This window comes from Leucopleurus acutus (assembly GCF_964270905.1).
Source record: "Leucopleurus acutus genome assembly, chromosome: 8".
In the NCBI taxonomy this organism is placed as follows: Eukaryota; Metazoa; Chordata; class Mammalia; order Artiodactyla; family Delphinidae; genus Leucopleurus; species Leucopleurus acutus.
The window spans coordinates 107,362,583-107,382,337 of NC_139151.1; the positions used below are offsets into that span (position 1 = coordinate 107,362,583).

The 19,755-nt window shown below is 55.7% G+C and overlaps 2 protein-coding genes across 4 annotated transcripts in view; both read left to right on the forward strand.

The window, feature by feature from the left end:
* Positions 1-4,011, forward strand: part of CARS1 (cysteinyl-tRNA synthetase 1) — a 47,372-nt gene extending 43,361 nt beyond the window's left edge. For both annotated transcript variants that reach the window (XM_082844892.1, XM_082844891.1), the window contains 4 exons: positions 88-155; positions 2,601-2,660; positions 3,047-3,130; positions 3,714-4,011. In XM_082844892.1, coding sequence (XP_082701018.1) covers positions 88-155; positions 2,601-2,660; positions 3,047-3,130; positions 3,714-3,848 — 347 coding nt within the window. In that variant the 3' untranslated portion in view covers positions 3,849-4,011. The remainder of the gene's footprint in view (positions 1-87; positions 156-2,600; positions 2,661-3,046; positions 3,131-3,713) is intronic.
* A 12,256-nt stretch (positions 4,012-16,267) lies between these two features.
* Positions 16,268-19,755, forward strand: part of NAP1L4 (nucleosome assembly protein 1 like 4) — a 62,973-nt gene continuing 59,485 nt past the window's right edge. The window contains exon 1 of one of the 2 annotated variants that reach the window (XM_082845197.1): positions 16,268-16,304. The gene's annotated coding sequence lies outside the window, so the exon portion shown is untranslated. Of the gene's footprint in view, positions 16,328-19,755 lie in introns of both variants that reach the window. The other variant, XM_082845196.1, reaches the window with a different exon arrangement.

The window sequence follows — 19,755 nt, forward strand, 5'->3', positions numbered from 1 at the left end:
GCCCCGGCTTCTCTCGGGGGCCCCGTGGGCGGGAGTGGTGTGGGCAGCGCTGGGCTTGGCCTCGTCTCACGGCTGTTGGCCTTTCAGGACTGCCCACTGTGGTCAAGTTGGTGGACAGAGATACCTTACTGAGAGAGAGAGAAGAGAAGAAAAGGGTGAGTAAAACCGCAGTGACCTGAGCTGGGTGTTTTGGTTTTTGTTTTAAGTTGTTGTTCTTCTTATTTTTTTTTTTTATTGGCTGCGTTTGGTCTTCATTGCCGCGCGCTGGCTTTTCTCTAGTTGCAGCAAGCGGGGCCTGCTCTTCGTTGTGGTGCGCGGGCTTCTCATTGCAGTGGCTTCTCTTGTTGCGGAGCACGGGCTCTAGGCGCGCGGGGTTCAGTAGTTGTGGCTCGTGGGCTCTAGAGCGCAGGCTCAGTAGTTGTGGCGCACTGGCTTAGTTGCTCCGTGGCATGTGGGATCTTCCCGGACCAGGGCTCGAACCCGTGTCCCCTGCACTGGCAGGCGGATTCTCAACCACTGCACCACCAGGGAACTCCCTGAGCTGGGTGTTTATTGAAAAAGTAAATATCACTGGAGTTTATATACTTCATCTTTAGGAGTTGGCATTTATACTCTTAGTAAAAAGACTAGATAGGTAACTACTTGGCAATTTTCTAACAACAACAACAACAAGATCCAGCTTCTGATGAAGGACCCGGGGTACAAGGGAAGACTTGTCACCTTTAGGAAACTGCAAAGCTGACAGGTGTGGTCATACCTCGCCCTCACCTGAAGTGGTGTCTCCCTGTCCCTGGGGTTGAATGTGTCACAGTCACACCTCCACCCACTCCCGCCCCCAGCACCGTCCTTCTCACGCCTCAAATGTTACTACACCTCCGCCTCAGATGTTACTACACCTCTGTGAGCAGGGCTGAGCCAGGGACTCCGTGAAGTGGGACAGTCCCTGCTCTCGGGCACCTCAACGTCCCATAGAAAGAGAGAGGCAGGAACAGACGCAGCGCCTGTCAGATCTGCTGGGCACAGCTCGCTGGGTGCGGGGCCCGAGAGGCCTTAAGAAGAAACCCCGGGGAGAGGAGTTTGGGAGGCTGGGAAGGGGCCTCGACAGGTGTCCACAAGGAGAACTGACGGGTGGGTGGGTGGTCAGGGAGAAGAGCGGCGAGGCTGGCCCGGGGCTGCGCTGGGCACCGGGGACGCTGGTGTGGACGCCAGGAGGGGCCGAGCTTGAAAATTAAGGAGCCCGGGTGCCGGGGAAGGTCTGGCTGGAGTCAGGCTGGTGCGAGGTTCCGGGAGCTGGGCTTTGACCCCAGTCCAGGCCTTCTTGGCCCCTCCCTCCCCTTCCATCCCGTTCGGTCACCCCCGCTGGCGTCACGTCCCCTGGGTCGGGTTCTCCCCATCCTTGGACACCGCAGCGTGTGGGCCGCCCCGGCCCTTCCCCGGAGGTGACGTGGGGCTCACTCCCGCTCTCCCCCCAGGCGGCCCGGGGCGTAAAGACAGGGCAGTGAACTTGGATCGGTCACCCCTGCCCATGTCTTCACTGGCCATAAGGCCTTCACGGGAGGGATTTGCCATACACCTTCCCTCTGGTAGCTCGAGTTTCCAGTCGAGGGAATCCCACCCCAACCCCCGTGTGTGGAGGCGCCTGGGACCACGGCCTCGTAGGCTGTCTTCTGCTCCCCCAGCGGGATAAGCACCTCTGGTCTCTAAGTGGAAAAGCAAAAGCCCTCGGCACCCATCTTCCCACCTCCCAAGCTCCGTGCCGGGTCCCTCTTCCTCCGTCCACCCTCAGCCCCTCCTGCTCTGCTCAGGTTCTCCAGTGACAAGGCGCATCCTGGGGTGGCCCCGCCCTTGACCCCTGCTCTCTGGGACCCTCCCTTTGCTTCCCCCACTGCACTGCCTGCATTTCCCGCCTCTCTGGCATCCCCCCACCCAGGTGACCTCACCCCGTCCCAGGGCCCCTCTGCCACCTGTGTGCCTGTGACCGCCGAGTTCTCTCTGGCCCAGACTCCTGTGTCCAGCCGCCTACCTGAGGGCTCCGCTTGGCCAGGAAGCACCTGAAACCCAAGACATCCAAGAGGGAACGTGTGACCTTCATTCCCCAAACCCGTTCCTCCTTCCTGTCCGGGGCACACGCTGTCCACATGGTGGCCCGAGCCCAAACCTCCCGAGGCAGCCTCGGGCCCCTCCTCACGGGCGCCCAGCCCAGCCCCCAGGCCCGCCCTCCCTCCCTGCCTCCTGCCCGGACGCTGCCTGCCTGGTGGGAAGTGGGCTCTGGCTCCCACCCGTCTCCTCCAGCCAGCCCCCCTCCCGCCCTCCCCAGGTGCCCGGGCCCCTCAGGGTTGGCCCTCGCCGTGCTGTCCCTGGTCCCGCACCTGACCGCAGCCCCCCCGCTGCCGGGCAGGTCTGGTCCTTTCTTCATGTTGGTTGTGCTGCAGGTGACCTCACGCATGGTGTCCAGTCACCGCCCCGCGTCGAGAGCAGGGCTGGGTCAGAGCCCAGCTCACAGGGATGGGCGGGGGGACGGCAGGGAGCTTGTCCTGTCCCTCTCCCACCCAAGAGGGGCCTGGGCAGCTCCAGCTCACGGGGCGTTTGCTGTCCCCCAGGCTGAAGAAGAAAAGAGAAAGAAGAAAGAGGAGGCCGCCAGGAAGAGACAAGAGCAGGAAGTAACGTCTGCTCAGGGGCGGGCTCCTGGCGGAAACGCACTTTGACCCCATGCCCTACCCCCTGTGCCTCCTTGGGGCCCAGCTGGGCGCCCCCTCTGCCTCCGTCCCCAGCGGTGGCCTCTCATACAGTGCCCCAGGGATGCCGGGAGCCCTGGGCAGGGACAGACGTGGCCGCGAGCTCCAGGACGGCTTCTGTGGCCTTGATCCTGCTGTGCTGCGTGCACGGCCGTCCCCGTTCCTGCAGAAAACACCTGGCTCCCTCCTTTCACTTCCCTCTGCCCAGCCGTCGCTCCCGGAACCTGGGGGCTGGGGTGGGAGCCGACACGGGGTCACGGGCATGGGTCCCCACGCGGGCTCGGAGCAGCGACCCCATGTCTGTGTTCCAGGCGGCAAGGCTGGCCAAGATGAAGGTTCCGCCCAGCGAGATGTTCTTGTCAGAAAGCGACAAGTATTCCAAGTTCGATGAAAACGTAAGAAATCCTTTCTTTCTTTTCAGAACGTTGTTAGACCATTAAATTGGGATGACAGGGGTTTTCAAACTTGGCTGAGAAGATTCTCTGTCCAGGGTGCTGTTTGCAGGAAGGCGGGCTTATGTGGGGCTGTTTCAGGTCCAGCACGTGCAGCCCAGTACCCAGGGCCGCCCCTCCCTCACCGCGGCCCAGCGGCTCTGGTGCCGGGCGTCGTGACCTGGGCCGGTTGATGGATTTGCAGGGACTCACCCCACAGACAATCCAGAAGGGCCATGGCACAGATGTGCCCATTGCTCCAGGGGCTCTTCAGCGTGGCTACTCATGGCCGCTTGGCCTCGAGACCCTCAGGCCTCCCTCACTGGTCTTGTACGTATTTGCTCGTATCAGAACCATGTCGACCCTGGTGGGGAACGGTGCCCCTCACCCCTCAGGCAGGGGGGCACCCCAGGATGGTCGCTTCCCAGAGGCTAGCACGGGCACCTCGGAGCAGTGCGCTGGGTCCAGAGCGTGGCGGGGAGTGGATGCCGGGCAGGCGGACTGGCCTGGTCGGTGGGCGGTGACCACCCGTGCTCTCGCCTTTCAGGGTCTGCCCACACACGACACGGAAGGCAAAGAGCTGAGCAAAGGGCAGGCCAAGAAGCTGAAGAAGCTCTTCGAGGCCCAGGAAAAGCTGCACCAGGAATACCTGCAGCTGGTTCAGAATGGAAGCGTCCCGTGAAGGCAGGGCCGAGGCTCCACACCGCCCCGGGGGCACCAGCTCCCCGCCCCGGGGACTCTGCCGCCCGCTCCTGCTCCTCAGGGCCTAAGTTAAGGGTTCTGTCCGGAGAGGGCTGGGCCACCTCCGGCTCTGAAACGTCAGCAATAAAGTCTTCCCAACGCGAGGCCGGGCTCTGTCTGCCGTCACCCTGCATGGTCAGCGCGCGAGGGGCCCGGCCGGGCTGCGTGGTCAGCAGGTCACGACACGGGAGCTCAGGCCACTGAGCGGCTGCAGCCGAGGACTGTCCCCCCCGCCCCTGCCCCCGTGCAGATGGCTGTCGGCTAATCTCTGGTGTGTAGGCGCATTAGGAGGCATTTGAGTAGGAAAAAGAGGCTCAAGCTGGCAGAGCCCGCTGGCGCCTCGCACAAAGGCTGCTCGGCCGGGTGCCCGGGTCCTGCTGGGTCAGCTCGGCGCCCTGTCTCCGCAGTGATTCCGCGGGCGGGCGGGCCGGCTCAGCACGGCTGGCGATGAGATGGGAGGAGGGGGGATCTCAGCAGCACAGGGCAGCGATGTCCCCAGGTCCCAGCCAGGAGAGCGTGTCCTCACCAGCCTGCTCTCGCATTCTTACTCCCGGGGCTGAGAATCCCCACCCGAGCTCCAGGCCTGGATGGAGCAGGGTGGCAGCAAGCCGGGACCGGCTCCACCTGCAGAAGCGCGGGGCCAGGTCAGATCCGCGAGAACCGGCGATGGAGCCCTCGGGGCTGGGAGACGCCATCCAGGTCTCGCTCGCGGCGATGGCGAGGCAGGGGGCTGGGGTCGGGGTTGGCACTGTCCAGTGGTGGCCACGCTCACCCTTCACCCCGCGGCCCGCTCGTAGGAGCATCACCCCCAGAGCTGGCGGGGAGCAGCCTGCTGGCCGGTGCCGGCTGCTCTGGGGGGCTCCCACCCACCCAGCCACACGTGGAGCACGACAGCTGTGACCCCACGAGAACAGGCCCTGCATATGTTCGACTTTTGAACCTTGTAAATGTTCTACGTTAAAAAAAATAAGAAAAAAGGCCCCAAAACGAAGTGGAGCAAACCCAGGGCAGTTATCTACCTAACAAGTCACCCCAGCATTTAGTGCCTGAAGTGACAATGACCTTATTATTGATCCTGGGGGTTCCAGGTTGACCGGCTCTTCTGGGCGGGTCTGAGTCAGGGCCCCACACCGGGTGCGGTCAGAGGGCGGGGGGTCTGCGTGCTCATGCCCGGGTCCTGGGCGGGGGATGCTGGGCTGTGGCCTCCAGGTCGGCGGCCTCTGCGGGTCCCAGGAGAGTTGGGCACCACGTGCCCTTTGGGATCTAACCTCAGAGGTCACGCGGACCCCCTCCATCCTCCCTGAGGGGAGGCTGCCCCAGGGCCCACCTGCAGGCCCCTTCCTGTGACGGCAGTGGCAGGGGCCGGAAAGGGTGGCAGCTGTTTAGGGAAGCGCCACCTGCCGCAAAACCGCAAATCAAACCGGTGAGAAAAGGGCCCCTTTGGTTGGTTTGAGAACCTGCCGCTTCGCCGCACATCTTTCGGAGGGTGTGTCCTGAGGCCAAAGCCGTGCAGAGAAGTCAAACTTGGTTCCATTGTCGTGTCGCTGGGCATGGTGCTGGCGTGGTCGTCACCCTCCGCTCTGTGTGGGCAGTGGACACGTGCTTCGACATCAGCAGCCCCGCATTCACCCATCGTGAGGAAAAGCACCACAGGATCACGTGCTGTTAAACACGAACGGAGGAGACAACGGAGGAACTGACGCTTGACTTGTAAGCAGTAGGTATTTCCCGGCCATGCAAGCTGAGAGGGGACCACCCCGGTGGCCACGAGCACCCCCAGGGCCAGCTTCCAGGCTCTGAGTGCCATCCCCTCTCCTGGGAGAAGCGGCCAATTCCAGGCCGAGGGCGAGCGCACGTGGAGGCCCAGGGCATCCCGGTACCCTGAGGGGAAGCGTCCCAGACGGAGGGGTTGTGTCAGAAGGACACGGGACAGACCAGGAACACACACAGCAGCCAGGAGAGTCTCCAGGGCATCGGGGCAGAGGGTCACACGCAGTGAGATTCCAGTGAGATGACTCGAGAGGACAGAACTAGCAAGAGCGGCGTAGTGGTGCCAGGGGCTGGGTGGGGGCTGACTAGGGACAGTCCGGACCCTTCACCCTTCGACCGCAGTGGTGGCTGAGGAATCTACGCCCGTGGCCACGTGACACCAGGGCTGGTGTCCCAGGGTTCATCTTTGGCAAGATGTAGCTGTCAGGAAACCATGTGAAGGGCACAGGGACCCCTCTGCTGCAGCTTCCTGGGAACCTTTCATGATTTCAAAGTAAAAAGCCTCAGGAGCTTCCCCCGGCTGAGTCTGCGAAAACTGGAGCCCTGAAAAGAAGGGGTCATTGAAATCCAGGCATCCACACTTATTCTCAAAAGCAAAGAAGACCAAGACATAAGAACTGGTCACCACTGGAGGTGCCACCTGGTCCACAGACTTAGTTATTTATAAGTGGCAGGATCGGGACTTGCCTGGCGGTCCAGTGGTTAGGACTCTGTGCTGTCGCTGCCATGGCCCTGGGTTCAGTCCCTGGTCGGGGAATTAAGATCCCGCAAGCTGTGTGGCGTGGCCAGGAAAAAAAGGTGGCAGGATTAAACGTCTCCCACCCTCCATGGAAACTATTTCAGAGCCACAAATGTCCCCACTGAAGGGCAGCAGTGCCAGCGAGTAGAAGTGGACAAAACAGGACCGTTGGAACGCCTCTGTTCTGGGGCCCCGAGTGCAGCCCCGACTCCAGCCAGGGCTGGCAGTGGACGCCGAGACCCCTGCTGAAAGTTGGGAGCCGACTGTTTTCATGACGCCAAAGCGTCCCCTCGCAGGTGGCTTGTCGGTCACAGGGGACCGGGAAAGGTGCGCCTGTCACCTTACAACTCGGAGCTCTGCCCATCACCCCCTCCCCCCAGCACTCAGTCTCAGCATCCCCCGAGAGGGACATGTGGGCCTGAGGGGTGGCCTGCAGGGGGGAGCCCGGCCTCACCTGCACAGAGGAGTCTTTCCACTAAAAACACGGAGTAGGTACTGAACAAAGCTTTTAGCCGTGCTGCCCGGGACCTTGTTAAATCTCAGACCCTGACTCGGATCTGGGTGGAGCTGGAGATCCTGCGTTTCCTCCAGGTCCCAGGGTGATGCCCCTGCCTCTGGTCGGGGGCCCCACCTGGAGGAGGAGACTGTCCATTTCACTTCCTGCTCACCGGCAGTACGGGGGACCGAGACACAGGCGGCAGGTGCCACAGAGAGGCAGGCAGACTCATCGAGAAGGCGGCGCCCTCCTCGGGACTCGGGAGAGATTCGAGAAACAAAACCACCACCTCCCGTGTATGAACCTTGATAGCTTTGAACAAGCCGGCCACAGAGATGTTTGGGGACACGTGCGCATGGGCGTGGTGTGCTGCTAAGGAATCTGGTGAATTTTGTTCGTGCGATCGCGCCAGTTGTGTCCACACGTGTCCTTAGTTTGGGACACCGTGGCGTGGTAATTGAGTCTTCAACAAAGAAAACTCATGAAGCAAATTAACACAGATGCTTCTGGTCACACCTGAGTGGCCGGCGTCTATCTGTGCCCCAGGTCATCCTCTCTACCTTCCTGTGTTCCAGACTCTTCGTGATCAAGTGTTGTTTAAAACATGCCGCCAGGAAACCCTCTCGTCTTTAGTGGACGACCGGGGTGGGTCGCGGCACCTGCAGGGGGTGGCCTGGGGGCTCCTGGTCAGGAACGTCCTTACTGTTCCCTTTGCATTCGGCCTTTGCACCCTTACAGGCTGCAGCAGAACCTTCTGGAACAAGATGGGGTGGAAAACTCCTTTAACTTGTAAAATGTCAGTTCACCTGTAAAAAGTTCCTTTTGCGTGTGTGCATGAAACCTCTTTCCAGCGGTAAGAGCCAAAATTGTCTTCGTGCTTCTCCCCAAAGAGAAATCTTTCGTGTTTTCATTATTAAAAAAATCACAGGTTCACTATTTAAAAATCGAATCATGCAGAAGAGTACCAGACTAAAGTAATGACGGAGTTTCCCCTTAAGGCCATCTACAGAGAGCCTGTAACAGTTTGGAGACAGGCTCCCGACGCCTTCCTTCTGAGTTTACAGATAGCGGCCCTCTCCGCACGGAATAGATGGTGGCTATTTTCTGATGTCATCTGCTTCTTCCTCCTGTCTCCATGTGTCCTTGTCATTAGAGCATCATGACCTGGGGGCCACCGCCCTGGGGAGGGATGTCGGGTGCTTCTGGGGCCCCGTGCTCCCTCTCTTCTGCCAGCCCCGGGGATTACTCATTGAGCAGTGCCCACGAGAGGCGAGGGGCAGGGCCCCTCCAGGGCCAGGTTGGTTGTGGTCCAGCCGTTTTTGAGCTGGGGGGCTGAGGGAGTCATCCAGCCCATCTCTATTTCCTCCTCTGGAGGTGGGGACGATAGTGTCCACCGGGGACATTGCTCAGCCAACGCCTTGCCATCATTCAGTGGCCCTGAGATGAGGCACAGTCTCTAGGTGGGAAGGAAGACGGGGCGCCCGTCCTCCTGAGCTCAGTCCTGGGGGGAGCTCAGGCCGAACAAGGAGCAGAAACCGAGGGCAGGGCCACCCCTGGAGGGTAACCCCCTGAGTTCCCCATGGCCGGAGGGCGAGCCAGGCTGGGGACCTGCGTAGAGGGGGGGCTGTTAACAGGTGTGCGTGAGCTCAGAGCCCGGTGGTGTCAAAGTTACGACGGTGGGAAAACGAAAGCCACAAGGTGGCCAGGGGCCTTGGAGTTCTAATCCCAGCACCTCTCAGCCCTGGTCTTACTTAGCACATCTGGGGACTTTTCAATGAACTGATGCCTGCTGTGCCTGCCCCGTTCTGAGTTCACCGGGGGCAGCAGGGATCACGGAAGGACACTGGGCAGCAGAATGCCACCAGTGTGCTGGCGGGCAGCGTGGAGGATGGGGCGGCAGGAGGACGGGCTGTGGCCTCCAGCCAAGGGCACGAGGGTGGCCTTAGCCCGTGAAGAGCTGGGACCCTCCTGGCTGAGGAGGGACCAGCCCAGTGGAGATCCGTTTGCTGGTGCTTCTGCTGTCAGTGGGTAGTCAGAAAGGATCGCGCCCACAGAGTAAGAGACGCCACTGCAAGGCTCTGGTGTCAGCAAAGGCTGGGTGTTTGTCAGAATGAACGTGTCTTGAGGGACTTCCCTGGTGGTCCAGTGGTTAAGACTCTGCCCTTCCAATGCAGGGGGCGCAGGTTCAATCCCTGGTCAGGGAACAGTAGCCAAAACAAAAAATAAAGACACAAGGCCCCACATGCTGAGAGTGGTTTTTTTCTTTCTTTCTTTCTTTTTTTTGGCCCATAGCATGCGGGATCTTAGTTCCCCAACAAGGAATCGAACCCGCACTCCCTGCAGTGGAAGCACATAGTCTTAACCACTGGAGTGCCAGGGAAGTCCCCTGGGAGTGGGTTTTTAAAGCTGATGTGGCAAGGCAGGAAGCGCAGGCAGCCAGTGGGTCTGCTGCCGGAGGGCGGGCGACTCGCCCCGGGTCCCTGGGGACGCTGCCGGGGCCTGGGAGGGTGAGGGCAGGTCCCTGAGTGGGAGGTGGGCAGTGGGAGGCCATCCCCCGAGCCCCTCAGCCTTCACATCGTGTAGAGGCTCCAGAAACTCAAGGGCACCTGCAGCAGCTGCCCTGTTGTACTGGACTGAATAATGCAACCCCGCAAATCCACGTCCACCCAGAAGTCCACAGTGTGAGCTAATTTGGAAACAGGAGGCTCTTTGCAAATGTAATTACTTAAGATGAGATCCCACTGGAGTAGGGTGGGCTCTAACTCCAATACGACCGGTATCTTTGAAAGAAGAGGAGACAGCCACGGGGACAGGCCACGTGAGGACAGAGGCAGAGGCTGGAGGGACGCGGCCACAAGCCCGGGGACACCTGGAGCCCCCAGAATCTGGAAGAGGCAGGAGAGATCCTCCTCTATAGCCTCCGGGGGTGGGAGCGGGGCCTACCTACAGCTCGATTTCAGACATGACTCTCCAGAACTGGGAGAGAACACATTTCTGTTGTTCAAGCTGTGTGGTTTAGCGTACTTCGTTGTGACGGCCCCAGGAAACCAACAGGACCTCCATCCTTGTACCTTCAGCCTCTTGAACAGACAAGCACGTTTAATATGACTTAATGCCTCATTTAAATAAATCCACTTGTGATTATAATGGGGGGGTGGCAGGAAAATATAGTCAGACTGCAGGCAGGCGAGGACTGTTGCCTGATTTCAAAACAGATACGAATAGAACGTGGTGCAGGTTCCCAGGAGCTGCTCCGCACGAGGCCAGCTGCAGGGGACTCCTATTCCCGTTTCCATTGGGGAATCTGGGAATCAGGGCCTGAGAACCGAGAAGACGTCAGACCCAGGGAGGGGGCTTGCGATGGCAATGCTGGCGTCACTCTGAGCCTGGCACCCGCCCATCATGCCCACGGGCAGATGAAGACGTGGTGTGCAGCCTGGCCCAGGCATCACCTTGGGGGCACCTGCCCAGGCTCACCTCCTGATGGGGCTCCCAGGTGCTATCGTTAGGGCCGTGTGCCACCCTGAGCTATTTGCAGGTCCTGGAATGCGCTATGCTCCCCTCCTGGCCTCTCCTGCTGGTTCTCAGGTGTCAGCTGGGACACCACTTCCTCCCGGAAGCCTCCCTGATACACTCCTTCTAGTGGTGGGGACGGGGCAGGAGGTGGGGATCAACATGCTCCCCGTCAAGTGCCCGTGGTCAAGAAAGCTAGCAGTGGTGCCCTGATGGTAATAAGCACGGGGGTGGCAGCGGCAGGATGTTCAAGGAAGGCCCCTCAGAGGAGGTGACTGGACCCAAATGATGGCAGGAGCCCACTAAGGGACATGTGCACAGAGAGGAGTTTTAGATCATTCACAACCTCCCCAAAGGGGCCTTTCTCCAGACCCATAAGAGCCCTGAAGGGGACAGGCCAGGGGGCGTGGACGACCACAGGTGTGGACAGGTGGACTCCACCATCCCAGGTCCGGCCTGCTTTCTCCAGGTGGCGTCTGGGCCACAAGCAGACCCAGGAGTCAGCCCCTCTGGCCCCTCAAAGGGCGGCTCCGAGTGGCCCCGTACTCAGCGTGCAGGCCCCACTGAGCACCAGGGCCTGGGGCTGCCAGGGACCAGATATCACCTGGGGCAGGATGCAGGCTGAGCCCTTGGAGGAGAGGTAAGCCTTGGGGAGCAGGAACTGAAGGGCAGCTTACCCACTCCCCGCCCTGCCCCTGTGTCCTCAGGTGCTGAGTCCCCTGCCCGTGCCAGGCGGCTGGGGTCATCAGAACAGACACCTGCACCAAGGTGACTGCTCACCAGCGCTGTTCCAAGTCTCCCCCAGCCCCATGAAGCAGGTGCTGTTAAGTGTTCCCATTATACAGATGGGGGAACTGAGGCACAGGCTCTCAGCCAGGCCTGCCGGCTGGAATCGGGTAGAGCAAGGATTTGGCCCCGGGGGGTTGGACCCAGGAACACCTGCCCCTCTCCCCCTGCTCTCTGCTGCATGGCCTACTGGCCAGGACCACTGACGGGGCACCGCCTTAGTGTGACGTGGACTGAATGGCAGCCTCCAAATTACAGGTTCAACTCCAATTCCTGGAACCTGGGCATGTGACATTCAGATATTGGGGTTTTGCAAATGTAATCAAGTTAAGATGAGGCCATTAGGTGGGCCCTAGGACAGTGACTGGAGTGTCCTTTTAAGAAGAGGACACAAGAGGGCTTCCCTGGCTGTCCAGTGGTTTAGACTCCATGCTTCCATTGCAGGGGGCATGGGTTCAATCTCTGGTTGGGGAATGAGGTAAGAAGAGGTGGTCGTGGCTCTGAGAAGAAGAATATGAACTATGTAATTTTTCATTGAGCAAAATGTTTTCATATACATTCCCTGCATTGAACGGTATTCCCCAGCATCACAGAATGTTAGCACTAAAAGGTACCCAAAAGATCACTTATCTCCTCTAGCAGATAAGGAAATTAATATCCAAGAAGGTAAATGTCTTTCTCAAGATCATAAATCCAGGACAGGATGACTCTGTAGATGGTTAATGATTTACAAGGGACAGTGGTCCCAATGTCAGCAGGGAGGGTGAAAGTTACCCTTGACAAGACTTTAAATCATTCCTAACATACAATGTAGCGACAAAGCATTAGCAAGTGAGTCCACCAGAACATTTTCCTCTAATAAGGAAACACATCGCTTTTTTCCCATTGAATCCCAGATGAATCATTTGGCTTGGTTTTATGGGGCCGAGTTGCATGGGAAAAAAAATAAAATAAATTTTAAAAGACATTATAAGAAATACCTGGGGTGGGGGGGCTTCCCTGGTGGCGCAGTGGTTGAGAGTCCGCCTGCCGATGCAGGGGACACGGGTTCGTGCCCCGGTCCGGGAAGATCTCACATGCCGCAGAGCGGCTGGGCCTGTGAGCCGTGGCCGCTGAGCCTGCGCGTCCGGAGCCTGTGCTCCGCAACGGGAGAGGCCACAACAGTGACAGGCCCGCGTACTGAAAAAAAAAAAAAAAAAAAAAAAAAAAGAAATACCTGGGGAGTAAGATCAACTTAGGAAGTCGCCCTGTTATGTTCTTTGGGTGAAAAAGTGACTTGAATAGCCCATCTTTCTTTTATACTTCTACTTGTCCCCTAATTGTGTGCTCTTTTTTTTTTTTTTAATTTGCTTTCCTGAGTGTATGGAGAGGAATTTATATGCTACATTTTTAAAGAATGAAACCTTACTGAATAAGTGACTTAGAAGGTTTAAATGTTTGGGTTTCAGATGGCTGCGATTTCCACTTTAATGTGTTAATATCACATACGGGTTGCATGGTCCTGGTTGCGCTTGATAATTTTTGTTATTGTCCCTGCTATAGTTTATTCTGCTGATCATGTTATCAGTAAGTCTTAAGCTTAACCGGAAGCAGCCACCAGCAAAACCAGTATCAACATAAGCTCCACACCCTAGGCTCTATGTCTTGGGATTTCTGCAAGGGTAACCACAAAGAAGGAACTATTCATCAGACCTAAAATTTGGATGATCATTGACACTTAACTGTACACCAAGAGTATTGTGTTTGTTCCAAGGTAGCTCAAAACTCTTTGAAAGTGCACTATAGGAAGTGGGAAAAACGAGTAATCCCATTTTAACAAGAATGTATACAGATGTGAAATAGGAAAATAAGGGATCCGGAAAATTGTTATGGTCCTAGCCTCATGTAGTTTATATTTATTTAATTTTTTTGGCCATGCTGTGAGGCATGTGGGATCTTAGTTCCCCAATCGGGGATCGAACCCGTGCCCCCTGCAGAGGAAGTGCAGAGTCTTAACAACTGGACTGCCAGGGAAGTCCCTCATGTAGTTTAAAATTAAAGTCTATGCATACAGAAAATATCTGCAAGGTAATTATTAGAATAACGGCAAGAAAAGTCAGCACAGGGAATCCTTTAGATTCAGAGTCATGACTTACTTTTCAAATGGAATAGACTCAGCTAGTGGCAGTTTTGCTTCTAGAGTAACGTGGCCTTGAGAAAGCCACTTCACCTGCTTCTATGGATTCATCTGTTACCTCCTATAGACTCTATGCCATAGTCATACATCTCATCTTCCCTTCATTATTTCAGTGGTGACAGTGGCAATTTAGGTTTACATCTTAGCACCTAAAATTCTTTGGACTAAAAAGTCCTAAATAAAAACAGTCGTTAAAAAAAAAGTTTCATGCAAAATTACCCAGCATCTCAAAAGTCAATGAAAAGTTACCCAGGGACCCTAAGGCAGAAGTAGTATTTGAATCTTTAAACACAAATGCAGTGAAGTGTGTCAGTAACTAGTAAGTTGCCTCCTTTGTAATCTTTCCATTTTTGGATTTCATATGTCAAAACAAACTCCTTCGCTTAGCTTGTGAGCATAGTAATTAGACAGTGTTTCAGATAATTCATTTTTGGAGCACAGAACTAATTAACAACTAACCCTGTTATAACAGGCTAAAATGAGAGTAATGTTTTCCTAATACATAATTGTATTTCTGAACTTGAGTAGGGATATTTTGAGCTGTTTGGTCACATGTTAAATATTTTGCGCTTTTTAAAAGATTCCTGATAATACTTCTCAATTCTTTCCCATGAGCCCTGAATGTAATTCTGATCTTATAATATTTTTCAAAATGATCTACGGGGAATTCCCTGGTGGTGCAGTGGTTGAGAATCCACCTGACAATGCAGAGGACACGGGTTCGATCTCTGGGCCGGGAAGGTCCCACACGTCGCGGAGCAACTAAGCCCGCGAGCCACAACTGCTGAGACTGCGCTCTAGAGCCCATACTCCGCAACAGGAGACGCCACCGCAATGAGAAGCCCGCGCACCGCAATGAAGAGTAGCCCCCGCTCGCCGCAACTAGAGAAAGCCCGCGCGCAGCAATGAAGGCCCAACGCAGCCAATAATTTAAAAAGTATATATAAAATGATCTTTGTCTCCCTTTATTGGAAAATGTCACTTCATTAATCCTTTAGCAATTAAACTCCTGCTGTGGCTTGACTGGCGTGGGGGGTGGGGAGGACCCACAGAGACACAGGGAAGGCCATGTGATGCAGCCACAAGCCCAAGACGGCCCAGAGCTCCTAGAAGCTGGAAGAGGCAGGAAGAACCCTCCCCTGGAGACTCTGAAGGGAGCCCAGCCCTGTAACGCCTTGATTTCTGCCTTCCTGCCTCTAGGACGGTGAGAGAACACAATGCTGTTGTACTTTCTAAGCCCCACGGCTTGTGTCCCTTTGTTGTGGCAGCCACAGGAAATTAAAACAGCATTCTCAGTCCTGTTGCAGACAGAAAGGCTGTGGACAATGTCGCCCACCTTCCCACCAACTCACTGAAGTGACCCGGGGAGAGGCCACTACTCCACTACAGCCGTTCCACCAAGGGCCAGGCCCAGTGGCCAGCACACAGGCTGCTCCCCCAACTGGCGCCGGCGTGCTGCACCACCTGCTCCAACCCCGAACAGACAGGCAGGGCCAGATACAGTGGCCTCGTGGATATGCGTCTTTAGTAAACAGGAGGAGGACAGACCTCCAAACTTGAAAATGCTGGTGCTCTTTTCTTTCGTAGTTTATTGCCTCCTCCCCCAGCTCGGCCCCATCCTCAGCAAAAACAAAACAAGGTCACTACAGAAAAGTCAGAAAATCCAAGTAAGGCAAGCAGGGATCCCACACACGCCCTCTCAGTACAGATGCGGGGCAGAGGCTGGTCCCCGCCGTGTGGGTCCCACCTGGGCACCCTGCGGCTGGTTAACTGACGTTACGTCCTTAACAGCCCCATCCAACAAGAGCCTCTGGATGCTTTCAAACTCCTCCCCCCCGCCCCCTTCAAACTTGATGAAAGTTAGAACGGGTTTCAGAAGCGACGCCGCTCAAAGAAAGGAAAGTTTCTGAAGAAACGGACAAAAATAATCAAAGACCCCTCAACGGAAGATGGCGCCCAGAAACACACTCTCAGAAGCCCGGGCCTGGCGGATGTGGGTTTCCATCGAACTGTCTTACTCAAGCGGTTTTCAGATTAACGCTTTTCCAGGAACTGTAACGTGGGGAGGCCGGGGTCGGTACCCCGGCCCCAGCCGCCCGGCCCTTTCTTCTGTCCGGTGGGTCTGTTAGGCCCGAGCCGGGCTGAGACGCTGGGGACGCGGGCCTGGGCGCTGCCCCGGGAGAGCCCGTGAGTGCGCGGGATGGGGTGGGGGAGGAAGAGGGGACCCCACGCGCCAAGACCAGCAGGCAGCACGAGCCCGGGGATTTGAGGGGGGAAGCCCAGGCCATGGGGTCGCGGAGGTCGGCGGGGTCAGCGCACGCGTCCCTGGGGCTGGAACTCAACTGGGGTGGGGGGGAGGCAGGGGTCGCCGGAGGTGGGTGGGCCCCGAGACAGCGCCCAGTCCCACGGGGGGCTGGGGAAGGGGGGTGCACAGGCCGGGGGGTGGACTGCGCCCGAGCGGGGGTGATCGGTCGGGGTGGGCTGTTGGGATGGGGAATGGGCTGCGCAGACCGGGATGAGTGTGGGGCCGGAAAAGGGGTGCGCCCGAAGAGAACACGAGAGTAGGGCAGCAGACGCCCCCAACACGTGACCTCCGCGCGCCTCCGGTCCTTAAAGGGGCGGAAGGAACGCGGGCGCGCGCCACGCTGACGTCACACATCCCTATTTGCATCCGGCCCGCGGGTCTCAGCCCCGCTCAGCGCGGCGCCTCCTGGGCGGCCTCCGATTGGCCGTCACCGGCGGCGCCGAAGCGTAGTTGACTTGCGCCGCGCCCTCCCAATCGTAGCCCGCTTTGCTCGAGGAGGGCGGGGCCAGGAGACTCAGCCAATGGGAGGCGGCGTTGTTGGCGGCCACGGCGGCGCACTCCCGGAGCGAGCGAAACCCAGACGGCCGCCGCCACTGCCGCAGGAGGCGTGAGGTGCGGACGCGAGGCTCGGCCGGGTAACGGTGGTAGTGGCGGCCGGCGGGGCGGGGACCGGGGCCGGGGCGGTGGGAGCCGCGGAGGCCGGGGCCGCCATCTCGGGAGGCCGGGGCGGCAGGGGCGGGGCCGGGCCCGGAGCGCCCGGAGCGGCGGTGGGGAGCGGGCGGGCGGGAGCGGGCGACGCGGGTGCGACCGGGGCACGCGGGGAGCCGGGCGGGGCCCGGCGGCGGCGGCAGGTGTCGCGCCCCGCCCCTCCCGCGGCGGCCTGAAGGTCAGGAGAGCTTTGTTCCCGCGCGGCTCCCGCCCGCCGGCCCCGCGGCGTCCCCGGGAAGGTTAAGGCCACGGGTCGAGCCGCGAGGACCCGGGCGAACGCGGAGCCGCCCAGGGGCCTTTTGTTTTCGGAACCGGAGCCTTCCCAGGGCTGAGTGACCGTTAGCCGCGGCTGCAGCGGGCTCCGGTCCCGCGTCCGACGGGTGGGTGAGGCTGCCGCGTGTGCCGGGACGACACCAGGACCTTACACGGTCCTGGGTGTTGTCGGGGACGGGCGGCGACGTGCGCTCGCAGCCGTTAACGGACGCGCCGGGAGCCGGACGGGCCCGGCGTGCCCGGCAGGGTGGCCGCCGAGTCTGCGCTACTTTACTGCTTAACGTCATCCTGCGGACGGGGAAGTGGGGCCGTCCGAGAAGTCCGTGAGCGTCACGGATGGGACGTTGCCTTGCGCGTCTTAGTCTGGAGGTGGTGACAGCAGTCACATCGGTGTGTTTGTACCTGATTGCTGGGCCACTCCCCCGCCCCCGCCCGCCCCCTCGATCCTGTGTTTTCCGAATGCTTTCTGTTAATGATCAGACTTCCTGCCGTCCGCAGTTATCCCCGGTCTATATAAGCCGAGTCCTGCAAGAAGCCTTTGGGCCCCGAAGAAGGCTGTGTCGGGTTCCTGGCGGGGATGCTCCTGCACTCACCTGCCAGCAGGGCTTTGGTTCACATGCCCCCTCTGTTTTACTTGCATGTCGCTGTAAAGTATAAAAATAGGCTTGTGAAAATTCTCAGAGTGAGTTGTTGAACTTAAAAGTTGTCTTTTCAAAAGTTACTGTCTTCCTGTAGAAGTAACTGTATCTCTAAGTGATTAATAGCTGTCCTGCACACCAGGGACTCCGATAATCTCTGCCTGCGTTGACTCATTTCATAATAGTCTACTAACTTATGCGATAAGCACTGTTGTTTTCCCGTTTAACCACTCAGGAAGCTTGAGGCCCTGGAAGATTAATCCATAACTTGGATTAAAATACAGGCAGTTTTAATTTTGCCCAGCTTTACTGTTTCTGTAGAAGAGATGAGAAGTTTTAATAAGAAATTGTTTTTATTATTGCACTGAGCCTCACTGAAGTCTAGTTTTTGAGCATCTTTGATGCTGGTTGATCATTTCCAGCTCAGAATTCTGTGATTCCACAGAATGCTAAATGCTTCCCATAGTAGAATCTGGAAATGATTTCAGACGGTGATTAACAATAGCTAGAGGGATAAATGATATGCAAATGTAAAATGAACTTCCGAGAAAGAAAGGTGGTGATAGAGTAGGGATATATTTAAAAGGTTAAATGAGTGACTAAAGTAGAGGGAGATGGCTTAAAAATTAGCGTTATCTATTAGTGGTTAACTTGTTAAGAGTTGACAGGAAAAAGAAACCCCAGAAAATGAATTTTCTCAATTTATTAGCTGCCTTTTTTTTTTGTTTTGTAACAAGGAAAGTTTTTTCTTTCATGTTTTGAAGGTAAAGTATTCTATTCTGAGATTTGGAAGGATTGAAGATAAGACTCTTGGTCAATAAAAATACCATTACAAAACTTAATTTCTTATAGAATTATAGTGACAAAGGGGATTCGTTTTATAGATAAAATAGGTATAGGAATTGTGACCATTTCAAGTTTACTTAGGAACACTTTCACTAGAAGTTTGAGGCCTCTTCTCGTGGTAGAGTAATTATTCTCAAAATAATTATAATTATATAAATAATTTCAACGCTGTAGTGCTGTCTTAAATACCTGTTATTACACATACATTTACAGTCTTTTTTTTCCCTGGTTGACCCGTGTTACTAATTCAGAATGTCTGCGGTTATTTGTGCCTCTGTATTATAAAATAACATCTAAATGCTTTTGTGACTTTTGCATTACTTTTGAAAATACTGTAGAGAATAGAGATTGGAGAAATTGATTGAATTCTTTGCAGTAGCTGATTTTATCACTTGGTTTGATAATCTCAGTAAACTGAATTCTGGAAAGGATACATGTGCTTTAGGGTTGTGTCCTCTAAAAGTTTACAGACATTGTAGCTTTGTGAATTGACCATTTAGATTATCAGACCCTTCTATGATATTCTGAGTTGAGAGATTTTAATCTGTATGAGACAGTTCAAAATTTTTTAGAAATTGAGTGCTTCGAGTTGGGATGTGTTCATCAGTATGTGACAGTCTGAATTCATACTTGAATCTTTAGTTAAAATATTTCCGTTAACCTGTCAGGATTTTTACCAACCTCTTGATATTGAGAGCATATTAATTCCCTGTATCTGCAGTTCTCTGACCAGCTAGGGTTCAGAGTGAAATCTTTTCCTTTTTTCTTTGAGCAGTTGATAGTCTTCTAGCATGAGGAGGAGGTGACCTCAAATGTAAATGTGTACGTGGGGTAATAAGAGTTACGAATTACTTATTTTCAGAGTGGCTTTTCTTTTCTTGTTCATTGTCCACAGTTTTAAAATGGTTTAAAACTGTTCTGATAAGCTCATGTTGTACTTCCAAAAGTTTTATTGGAGAACCCAGGGGGGTTTTTTGGTTTGTTTTTTGTGGGATTTCTTTTTTGTGGTTTTTTTTTTCTTTTTTTTTTTTTTTGATAAATAGTATCTGTAGGCCGAGGGTGGTTTAAATTCCCAAAGCCCTAAGGGCCACCAACCAGTATGAAACAGGGAAGAACCATTACTGCTCAGAACCAGTGTTCCCAGTGATGGCATTTTGAATATCAAGGCAGCATTGAGGAGCGTGTTGGGAGGTTGGTCTGGGATTGCTGTCTAAGGAGTGCCGTTTTGTTTTCTAGAGGTAAAGGTGTTTAGGCATCCAAAGTAAAAGGCTCATATTACTTAGTTTGACTAGTCTGCCACTGGGGTGGTTTCAGAAGTAGAAGGTAGCTGGTGCGGAATTATTGCAGGAAATTCCTCTCCTCCAGCCTTAGCTTAATTTACACAATTTCTCCTAGTTCAGTGAATACTTGCCTCCCTAAACTGCAATTGTGAGATTTTTCCTTGAGCACAGCCCTTATTGATGGGTCGTGAAGAACTTTATGTTCGACTGTTACGGAATCTTCAGAACGGACGACGCGGGTTTGTTTTGTTTGACAGCCATTGGTTTTCTACCCTGCCCTCTTCAGAGAAAGCAGGGCTGCTTTACACTGTTTGCCAT